Raw genomic sequence first — 12,066 nt, 5'->3', positions numbered from 1 at the left:
CAAACTCTGTTCTTGCCTTATCTACAGTATTTCCATGTATGTTTGCACACATTTCAATAAATGCTTGCAGGTGTTTCCCACTTTCCTAGCAAAATATGAAGAAATCAGGTAATTCCTTATAATTTGAAATCTTTTTTTTTATGTATGATTTTTTTTTTATAATGTTCTACACATCATCAGAAAGATGCATTTAGAATTGAGGTTGATGCAGTTTGACTTAATGTGAACCAACTCCAGAGTTGCTTTGTGTAGTCGTTACAGACGCACTGCATAGAATATTGTCCCTGCTGAGTAATCTGCTACAGGGAAAGGATTTCAAAGCAACAGAAATATGTATAACCATGTAAGTGGTATATCTGTGTCTATACTGAAAAAGAGCCCTCCACATAAACACATCGTTGTTAATCTAAAACGTTGACGCAAAACCTTCATTGGTCATAGTGGAGATCCACTTTAGGAAGATTAATATCTTAAATTCCCTTCATCCCCAAATGTCAAAGCTATGAGTGGCGTTCTGAAGAGAGATGTAGTCATCTAATGTATAGAAGCCACTATAGAACAAAACCTTTATGACTCAACACGGACACTCACTCAAGTGTTATTTTTCCAACATGTATTATTTTGAGCAGTCACAACTGCATAAACTGATGTGTAAATATTAAGTTACACAATTTTTAAATATAAATGTATGCAAAATAAACATTAATCTGCATTTGTATTTCAGACTCATGTCCAGCAGAGGGCGGTAAAGGCCAAGGATGATTACCAAGCATGAACCTCACTAAAGGAGACTCGAAGCACGCATGGGTGCAGCAGGGATCAGCAGGTGTGAGAGGTTTGCTGGTTAAGAGTGCCTGACCCAGTAAGGGAAAAGCTACTGCTACTGAGGGAAACGCTCTTTAGCAAGGCACACGCCAGCCAAGATTAGCGTAGATAGTTGTGCTGTTTTCACTGCTGTTACTCAAGCTGGCAACACTAAATCTACAATTTAATTTTTAGCCTTCACCCAGAAGGTGCCTTTACACTCATTGTAAGTGCTGATGAACAAACAGAGAAAGGTGTGTGTGTTAATGACTGTACAGAGGAGGCAGGCTGAATCAACAGTGGATAAGAAATTGTTTATTGACTTGAACATAATTACAAGGAAACCAAACAGTCTGCAACATTCTAGCTTCAGTGGGAATCGCTCTAAGTGAATCACACTCAACACAGTAGGTCATCTCAAACTGCTTTTTATTACATCTTAAATAACAGTACATTTTAATATAGTTTCTATCTTGCATCCAGCTTTCGGTTGTACACTGACTGACTTTAAAATTAAATACAAAAGGTGAAAAGGGAACAGTGGGGGTGCAGAGCTCTACAGTTATTTGATAGAGAAAGAGAGAAAAGGAAAGGGAATTTAATTCATTTGTAATTTTTTTTTATTATTTTATTTTTTGCCAACTCCAGGCCTAACGCACAATTACAGCACTTTTTTTTGTACAGAATGTCGCAGAGAAAAAACAGAATGGAAAAAAATGTCACTACTGCTAAAGAAAGAGCGTTTGTTTACAAGAAGGGAACAACAGAAAATTCTGCCATTCAGATGCTGCAAGATTTTTTTTTCCGTTTTTTATTAAAGGACAGAAAAAACCTGTTATAAAATGTTTTCCTTTGTAAATGGAATTTTGTTTGCTACAGAAGGAATGAAAATTTGTTCCATTTGAGATCGTGTATGTTTAGGTGAATGAATGTACGTATGCATGTGTGTACAATTTAAACATTTACGTTACTTTTTAAATTTGTGGAATCCCTCCCAGGTATGGACCAAGTAACCGTTAATGTTGCAGGGTTTGCTTCTCGAGTGCATAGCTTTGACATTTTAGTAGAATCATGTATGCACGGAGTAGCCAAAAACAAAAAGGAAAAAAGAAAAAAAAGAAAAAAGAAAAAAGAAAAATATAAATACCATCGTATTGATATATTCAACAGGTTATTTTCTTAAAGAAAAACATCAAAAGGACTTAATTTCATATGCACCTTTTTAAGCAATTCTACAGCATGCGATTCTAAGAGATAACCCACCCATGGCAGACAACCAAAATCTTTTTTTTTTTTCATTTTTAACTTAAAAAGTTTCAATATCATTATTTTCAAACATTGATTTATACAACATGTCATTCACAGAGTAGTAACTGCATTTCCAAGCACGGAATGGGCACCTCTGTTAAAAGAGAAACGTCCGGATTGCAACCAGGCTAAAGTGGAGGCAACTCTCTACCTGACCAAAATCACATCACCGGTCCCAACCACGGGCAACAGAAACCAGGGAAAAACAAAAGATAAGGAGGGGGGATGAACCAAAAAACAAAAAAAATTGATATATATATATATATATATATATATATATATATATATATATATATATATATATATATAAAAAAGTAGGGGCAGGGTGGATTATGATCTGATGGGTTAATCTTTAATTATTCTACATTGTTGCCAGACAAAAAGGTGTAAGAATGGTTAAAATGTTTGGGTTTCTTTTTTTTTGTTTGTTTTCCGTTTTAAAAACGAGCATTCATTATCATAAACAGCATGTGCTTGGTTAGTTAACTTTTTTCTTTAGACATTATTCTATATATGCAAAGTTTAATTTTTGTGCAAACAGAGATTTTGTGGACTACACTGGAAAAAAAAAACCCCAAAAAAAACAGTAAAAGTATCACCGGGGGTGTCGGGTGGGGTGGGGCTAAATATACAGAAGGGCCAGAAGTGGCTTTGAGGACTCCCTGTTGAAGCTGAATTCTCTCGCTTTGTTCTCCGGTGGGATAAAGCTGGATTTTAAAATGACGCGATCTGGAGGTTCTTTTATTTTTCCAACTTAAAAACATTCTCTAAAATGTGTAAAGACTAGGAAATAAAAGCTTTGATCCTCATTTTAAACATTAACTGACAGTTCACTGATCTACCTCTTTCAACAAAACAATAACGAAAAAAAAAACAAACAAAAATAAACATGGTCAAAAAGCTATCAAGAGTTAGATCACTGCCATGTAATAACCTTCACTCAGACCTGTGCATAATGAGGACGCAGGACACATTTTGCTTGGTGGTGGTGGTGTCGGCAGCGGTGGTGGTGTTTTTGTATTTTCAGTTATAACAAAACCAGACCATGGTCGTAGGAGGAATGCACAATTTTCCCCTCAGTTCCACTCTGAAACCACTAAAATTCCGAGCTGTTTTTTTTCTTTTTTCTTTTTGTAGCTTAATGAGTGACAGACAATTGTGCTCTTTTAAATGAGAAGGAGAGAGAGAGAGAATTTTTGCCCTTGATAGTTTTTTGGAGGGGGTGTTTGGAGTCAGTATCATGGTGTGTTTTCGAAAAGATTGGATATGCAATAAAATTGAACATCGTGATGTTGGAATGGTCTTCCACTCAACTTTGGAGTCCGGATGCCATCTGGAAGACACAAACAGAAGAAAGACTGTTATTAGTCAGCAACATTACTGACTGTGCACAAAACTGCAAAATCATTAAACGTAGTGCAGACAGTTTCAATCCAAAACCACCAGATGGCAGTAAATACAAGCTCTGCGGAGCTGACGCTAACACTGAACCATCACTCTGGACAGCCTTCACAAAATGTTTACAGTTCACCGCCTACCTTCAGACTCTAGTTCCAGATCTTGAGGAAGCTGTCCCAGGACCCTGTTGCCACTGCCATGCCGTCGTCAGTCACGCCCAAGCAGCTCACCCGGTTATCGTGACCGGCCAGGACACCTGCAAAGACAGCAGAGGCTGAGACAAAGCACCAAACCTCCACTGTGTGATAGATGCTATGTGCTAATGTAGACTCAAGTCTAAAGATGTAAAATAGAGTTTGTAAATTCATTAAATGATCTTAAATGATGAAACATTTTGGAAGAAGGTGAAAGTCAAGCTGAAACTTCTTGTAAACCATTAAGTGCCGCGTAGGCTGCAGTATCAAGCTTTCAACTCAGACTGATACTGACCCAATATGGTGATAGTCAATACTCCACCCACCAATTGACTGAAAAATGTGTGTGTGTGTGTCTCTATTTGAAAGTGTCTGCTCAGATGTGGGTCTCCTCTGATCCCACTATGGAGTCAACAGATGTGAAGTATTCATGCCTCTATGGGGGTTCTTCACTGCTAGAACAGGTGATGCTTGCTCCTCTCTCAGGTGAATATTATTGGTTATTATAATTTGGCATAGATGTAGCACATAAAATCTACATAAAGACTAACAGTACTCCTGGCACTGCATAAACAGGGTTCTAGCCAGCGTTTGATCGCCCGGCCATGCTGAGGTCGTCTTGCGCCAGGCTGAGAATTTACTATCAGAACTGTTCTATCACTGCGCTTAGAAAGCGGGCCCACAGCCCGGACATGCCACCCCGTCGCTGATACGAGACTTATTTTATTATTTCCCCTTTAGCTAGATCGCTGCACTACAGTATTATTTCACCACAATTTGCAGTCTATCACCGAGCACAGCCAGTTTCATTCACAATGTGCACGCACGAGCTCACGACGGATCTGTTCACGCTTGATTTTGTGAGGCAAAATGGCGACCAGCATGAAACTGAGGGGGAAGTAGAAGGAAAAGGGGAGCTCAAAGGAAAATTTTGGGCTTCCTATTAAACATAAAATCCCAGGAGCTTGTCTTGTTTCTTCACTTTGTAGACTCACAAGGATAACACACTGATGTGTTGGTTAAGGAATGTTTATTAACAATGTAGCTGTAGGTAAACGTGTATCTTATCTTCAAAGCATCGTAACACAGACCAGAGGGATCCACGCTCCCTAGCATCATCAAGTCACATGGTCCAATCAATTCAGGTGCCTTCAATAACCCGTAGGACCCACCATTATCACAGAATATTAATTTCAATCAACTGTTCACGGTCACTGAATTAGCAAGCTGGCACGGCATTTAGTGTTCAGCATTAGTAAACCGCTAAATGCCCCCACTCCCAGACACACACGCGTGTCAGGCTGAAATTGTTTTCTGGCTAGAACCCTGATAACAACAACGAAAGTACCCTATCCCTTTTTTGTGTTTGTCTTTTTAAACAGCTGCAGTAACTGCAATAAACTTAACTAGAAAATTTATGGAATGTGGCCAAAAATCTTCTGTTTGCCACAGAGCGTGATCTAGTGATGAAAACCACCTTGCACAGAAAATGTAGGTGTCCTCCTTGTACTGTCAGATTTTTCTCAATAAAACACACAAAGATCAACTGTGCTTCCTGAAAATGAATCTTGAGGTATAATTTTCAAAACGACTCACTCAGATGGATGATCTTGGCAGTCTTTGTGACTCAGAGTGAACTTTTCTGTGTATCCTGGTTACTAGTGTAATATATCAAATGAATCTCAAAATTATCTGTCTAAACGGTTTAAATGATTTTAACGCCACATATTGTGAATAAACCAGTTCCACTTTGACAGCACAATGCTGACAGTACAATTCAGAATATTCTAAAATAAGGGAAACTAAATTTCTGTGTTCGTTTTGGCATGTTTGTCAGTGACGCATATTCATATATTCACACAGCTGCACTCTTTTGCCCTGTATGGTGGCTTACCTGCACGGTCGGCCTTCAAAGTGTCCCAGACGTTGCAGTTGAAATCGTCATAGCCGGCCAGCAGTAGGCGGCCACTCTTAGAGAATGCGACAGAGGTGATACCGCAGATGATGTTGTCATGTGAGTAAACCATCAGCTCCTGGTCAGCACGCAGGTCAAACAGCCGACAGGTAGCGTCGTCTGAGCCCGTGGCAAAGGCGTTGCCATTAGGGAAGAACTGCAAGAAAAGGTCAAGAGAAACTCAAGTGTTTGTTCAGAGTGAAGCAAACTTTAATTATCAGAAGCCTTTATTGTCATCAAACACATGTGGTTGATGAAACTGTGAGACATATTCTAGACATAATCTGTGCCATTACTCAGTTCAAAGGGCTGATATCCAGCATGTCTGGTCCTCACTTTAAGAGTAAAGTCTACTGAATACTATTTGCAATACTACTATCCACTATGAACTTGAGGCCACTCATTTAAAACAAAGTTACCTTTAGCTTTTTCTGAAAGAGCTTTAAAATTGGAACAAAAACTTTTACAAAACGGTCGACGCAAACAGAGCCAAACGATCCAATTATTTTACCTGGACTTGCTCAAGAGCCTGAAACTTGTTCTGACAGACTTGATTTGGTAATCCACTAAATGGCTTAAGACTTGACACCCTGAGAGGACTACTGTATAAAAGGTTTGCATTTGTGTCCTTACGCAGATGGCGTTGATGTCTGACTCATGACCAGTGAAGGTCTGTCGGCACATTCCTTCTCTGATATCCCAGAGCTTGGCTGAAGCATCACAGGCTCCAGACACAAACAGCCTGGTGTCGGGCGCCAGCGAGAGACTCATGACATCACCGGTGTGGCCGGCAAAAGTAGTTGTCTGCTGGCCAGTCTCAATGTCCCACAGAGCACTGCAAGAAAGCACAGAGAACATAAGAAAAAAAAAAAAAAAAAGGCAAGTACTTTACAGAGTGATTGATGACCTATAAGCAGAATCAAGCCCAGAAAGACACCAATTAGAGTTGACATGGATTTAAACAGTAACTCTCTAATATGCAGCACTAAATGGGAATTTAAATAAAATGATGTACTGCTGTATTTCCATAAATATGGTAGACAACCCTAAAACCTTTCAGGCCAAACTAGTATTATGTAAACCAACGTAATTATTTACTGTATAGTATTTAAGGTTTTGAAAATTTTAAATTCTAACCAAACTGTTACAAAATTTGCATTGATTGTACTGATTTGTATTGGGTGCAATATCCCAACTCACCAGGTGGTGTCTCCAGAGCTGGTGACAATCTGGTTGTCATCCAGGAAGCGACAACAGGACAGGTAACCTGAAAGGAATGAATCAAACTGACTGAATAACTGTAATATTATATATTATTTTTGCAGAGTCATAAGACACACAGGTTTCATTTCCTTACTTTATGGACAGATTAAAAACCTAAGCCCAAATCATCATCCCACCCTCACAGAATGTTACGTGAGCTGGACGTGGGGGAGATGAATTGACTAATTCACCACCAGGAAAAAAAAGAAAGGGGGGGAAGGAAAAAAAAAAAAAAAAAAAAAAAAAAAGCTGTAGGGCATCTCCTGGTTCATGACTTGCTTCCATAATTCTCCCTTTACTAGCTGGCAGAGTATTACATACCCCTCCCAATAGTGAGGGAACTGGAACTAAAATGCTGACACACTTCCTGCATCATGTGACACTGATCAGATGAATGCTCCGCACCCAAGAGCTCAACACTTTCATTAGTTTGAGCTGGTATACGGCACAGTGGAGACAGATGCACCATACGACTGGCATCTTCTGGATGTGAAAATAATTGGGCTTACACCATTATATAGGGCTCCCTTAGCAACATAATGGCTTAGAATTGACTGGCTGTTCATAGGAGGGCTTTTTCTTGGTGTGTGTGTGTATGTGTGGGGGGGTCTTTTTTGTTCTAAAAATACACACTTGTATGGCTACATCCTGTATGGTTGCAGTCTTGCTTAGGCAAAATCTGTCTAAACCTGCCAAACTCCTTAAAACGGCCAAATATTCTCCAGAGCACATGGTGTTATTACACACTGACACACTAATAGACTCACAAGGTGAAACTACCAGCCTCACTAATGTTGCTAGTGGGGGAAAAAAACCCCCAAAAAAAACACATTCAAAGGTCCCTACCTCACAACCTCATTCTACCTCAACCAATAAAAATTTCAAATTTAATAGTGAGAAATATGAACTTGTCTCCACCCAAATGGAGGGCCAAACTGAAACCTGAATGTGAGACGCAGCCTCCAAAAATCAAATGACTGGAGTCGTGCCATAAGCTATATTGTCCTTGTTATAAAGTATTGTTAGCAATCTATGACAAAAACTACTTTCGGCAGCTCCCTTATTCACACGGGGTTGCCACGCATTTGATTTGTCAGATTTTTATGCTGGATGTCCTTCCTGATGCAACCTTTGAGGGATCTGCGTCTCCGGGGCTGCACTGGAGAGCTCTCCCAACATCCTGGGACTGACAGGTAAACGGGTACAAGCTAATGGAAGTATCCCGCCTACCTGTGTGTCCAGCCAGCTCGCGGCTTACGCGCACATTTCCTTCACGGGTTTTCAGGTTGTAGATGGAGCAGATGTTGTCCAGGCCACCACAGGCAACATAGTTTCCAGAAGGGGCATAGGCGCACGTCATCACCCAGGAGGAGCGCAACGGGATGGCATGGACCTGGAGGAGAAGAGCAAGATTTAATATTAGATAGTATGCAGTGACAGATGGAAGAGCGAGAGAGAGGGGTGGGCATGTGACAAAGTCTGTCTGCAATATTAACTTAACCTTTCAAGGGCACAGTATCCACTATAAATAGCATTACTTGGCACAAACGCTTGTGAATTGTATTATAATGAACTTAACATTTTGCAAATGAAACCAGATGCCAGAAATCTGTGAGTAATCATTACTGCTGACTTAATCTTGGATGAAAGGATAAAGACAATAGATCAGTTAGAAATCTGGTGAAGGACAACTGTACACATCTTTTTATGTTTAGACTACTTTGTCTTATCCAGTTAGCTTGAATGTGTGTGTTTTATATGTATCGGGGAGGAGGCGTCCGTCACTGTTTAGAGCTCCAGATTAAAGTATTGTTAGGCCTGAGTCAACGGCGGTTATGTTTTGGCCTTTTGGTTTTAGAACAAGCTAACCAATTATGCGATATTTTATGTCATCTCACTATTTTTTGGTAACATCTGCTGTTGTAATAATGATAGCTTGGAAATAATTATTGTTTACTGATCAAACCAAAAGAAAAGAGGAAAAAAAACAAAACAAAAAAAAACAAAACCCAAACAAAAGAGCAAGAATTTGTCTGTTTGCATATTTCATTGGCTAAACACCAGGAATGGGTTTTTTTAAACACCAAAAAAAAAATTAAGACCAAGTACCAAAATTACAGACCAGATTGTTTCAGTTACCTTGTTCGTGGTGTAGCTGTCCCAAATAATGAGTTTGCCATCCTGGGAAGCGCTGACCAAAAGCCTGGTGAAAAGAAAGATGAGATTAATAAAAGCAAAGCATTGCCATCAATTTAAACTAGAAGTCAAATAACACTAGAATAAACAGAACACATTTGGCTTTTCTGGATGTATACTTCACCAAAACTTCTTTGTTTTAAACTGTAATGGATAGCTTATAATACATTATAACAGTGGTACCCAGTACCTGTTATCTGATCTTCACAATACCAAATAACTCAACACACAATATATGGGGATATGGCTTATTTTACTTGATAATTCTATTTAATGGGTTTGAAATTATAGAACAGAACAGTTTGGATGATGATGCATTTATTTATTTGAAGAAGTTTGTAATTTTGCATCCACATTCTGCTGTACTTTATGGGAATTAGGGGTAATAATGACCTCAAAGCCATCATTTCAAAGCCAACACAGTAGGAGAGGTATTGTTAAGACACAAACATAACCATGTTTTAAAGTGTTACCATTTTTCTGTGAGTGAACATGACAAAAGATAGAAACCAATACAGGTCACACAATCCAATGTGCTGTGTAGGTGGTGAGATTGGGGGGCTTGTTCAAGAACCATTATGGAAGCTAAGTGTTGCAATGTTGAACAAGTAAGTGAATAGGCATCTTTTTGTAGACAGATAACAAAAAACCATCATATCCACAACAGCAAAACCTACCAAGCAAATGAATGGAACAAATAGAAAAAAAAAAAAAAACCTTGAACATTAAAAAATGAATAAATACATTTTACATTAGAGTGGTCCATGGAATTGATGGTGCTAAATGTAGCTGGATTATACAGATACTTCCAAGTATATTTACAGGAGCATTTCTTTAAAACAAAACCAAACCACATTCAAGATTTTGCATTTAAGCGACACCTCCTCGGTACCTCTATGACTGCTCTGCTATCTGGGTGAACCCAACAGGAGTAACCACAGTGATGGTCCCAATGCACACAGGAACAGGGAAAAGAGTGAACACACCAATGGCTGCTGGGAATATGCAAATCTTAACTACTGTGCTGGCAGGAGCACACTCACATATGCACACTCTGGCAGATAATAAGCTAGGGACAGAAAGATCTGTGCTGGGAATTCTAGTCCAAGAAGAAAAAAAAAAAAGAATCACCAGCTTCTTGGTCTTAAAATGACCACATTCAATCTGGGCCCACGTTAAAGAGTAAAATATACCAACTTCAGATCAGGCTCCACAACATCATCCTGCGACAGTGGGTGTGTTAGCAGTAAGACTACAACACAAAACTCACTTTCAAGTCAGGACAGAGCTCTGAGGGTTGAGAAGAGAATGTTTTCAAAGAAAACATTGTTTTTATAGCTTTTATACCGCCTTCTTCAATCTGAACAAATGCCCCATTTTAAACAATTCACCATTCTTTAGGTCTGTCTAAACTTATGTAACCAGGTCCCATTTTCATAAGGTATACACTTTTGTGGTACAGCTGTGTGACGAGACACTATACTGGATGTCTGAAAACAAGTAGCAATAATAAAAGGCCCAAATATAAATGGTTTCCTTTTTCCCCACAGATTTTAGGGAATGGCTGTTTCTATCCATTAACCATGATATTGTTTGTGTGTTCCAGACATGAAATTAATAAAATAAATAAATAAATAAAATTCTATTTTAGAGTTCAAATATATACACACACACACACACACACACACACACACACACACACACACACACACACACACACACACACACACACACACACATCTATATCTATCACAAAAACAGTGGTTTGTCTTCTTACATGCACCGACAAAAATCAATTAGCATTTCCCCCTCAATAAATCAGGACTACTACAATAAGTTCACATTTTCTTCAGGTATGATTTTCTGTGCTTAAGTTATTGAATGTGAACCTGTATAATATAGATCATTAAGGTGTTGCTACAGATGCTCTTTGCACCAATACCATAATAATTTCAAAAATAATTCTGAATCTTTTTTTTCTTTTTTAAACAATTTGAAATACATTTGGGCTTCTCAATTTTTTGTTTTAAATTTTTTGGTTTGTTTATTGTGTCCTATAGGCAGTTTATTATATGCATTTGTGCTGTTTCTACAGAGTGTTAGATATTGAAAATTTAATTCTAAACATTCCTGGCTGGTAGATGGAAGTTAAGAGAAAGCTTTCTTTCTCAATCTGTAGGAAATGCACCCCAGTCTGAGGTGTGAAGAAGCAACCCTAGCCTAGACTATGGGTCAAAAAAGCTTTTTGATTGGCTAAATCCCAGCAGGGAGCCAAATGTAGTCTAGTAAATATAACACCTCTTGGTGAAACATTGAGATGCAACTAATAGTAAGTGCTGGGTAAACACAGTGTTAAAAAAATAATAATAAAAAAAATAAAGTTATATGACCAGGAAGGTGATGAAATGAATGAGCACTTTGCAGTGGTCTCTCTGCGGACTGACGCACAGCAGTGCCACAGTGATTAACTTGTTGATTGCTGAGGTGAGAGGCGTGTACAGCTCTAGGGAATACGCTTTATGTCAAGTGAGGAGTACTGCTTCATGGTTATGAGCCTCAACACTTGCTTTTAACAAAGACTGGCTCCATTTTGAGTATTTTTCCTGCCCACATACCACACCCCCAGTGCACACAAACAGAACAAGACACAGTGCAGTAGAAGCACTCAAAGATACAGTGACTGATGCATGTGAATTAAGTATTCATGATAATGAGTGCGTTAATGTGCATGTGCACAAACATACCACTGTTAAAATGCTATAAGAGTGACTACACATTAATATCACAGACTACAAAAGCCTTGTTTCAGGATTTAGAGTGGAGTGAGTTATTGTGGAATGCCATGGTTTGAAGAAGACCCTCAGGAGGAAGTAAGCAGCACAAAGACAATCAAACAAGCTTTTATATCCCTTTCCTGCATTTAGGCAATGGGGGTTGGGCTGATGGGAT

General features: G+C 38.9%; 1 protein-coding gene across 3 annotated transcripts in view; it reads right to left on the bottom strand.

The window, feature by feature from the left end:
* Positions 1-2,526: 2,526 nt before the first annotated feature.
* The window catches only part of gnb1a (guanine nucleotide binding protein (G protein), beta polypeptide 1a), a 33,407-nt gene continuing 23,867 nt past the window's right edge, over positions 2,527-12,066 (bottom strand). For all 3 annotated transcript variants that reach the window (XM_030733629.1, XM_030733628.1, XM_030733630.1), the window contains exons 5-11: positions 9,061-9,124; positions 8,152-8,314; positions 6,859-6,925; positions 6,292-6,493; positions 5,599-5,815; positions 3,651-3,766; positions 2,527-3,445 (exon numbers count right to left, since the gene is read on the bottom strand). In XM_030733629.1, coding sequence (XP_030589489.1) covers positions 3,660-3,766; positions 5,599-5,815; positions 6,292-6,493; positions 6,859-6,925; positions 8,152-8,314; positions 9,061-9,124 — 820 coding nt within the window. In that variant the 3' untranslated portion in view covers positions 2,527-3,445; positions 3,651-3,659. The remainder of the gene's footprint in view (positions 3,446-3,650; positions 3,767-5,598; positions 5,816-6,291; positions 6,494-6,858; positions 6,926-8,151; positions 8,315-9,060; positions 9,125-12,066) is intronic.

The sequence above is a fragment of the Archocentrus centrarchus genome, chromosome 7 (assembly GCF_007364275.1).
Source record: "Archocentrus centrarchus isolate MPI-CPG fArcCen1 chromosome 7, fArcCen1, whole genome shotgun sequence".
NCBI lineage: Eukaryota > Metazoa > Chordata > Actinopteri > Cichliformes > Cichlidae > Archocentrus > Archocentrus centrarchus.
This window is presented reverse-complemented; position numbering and strand designations above follow the sequence as displayed.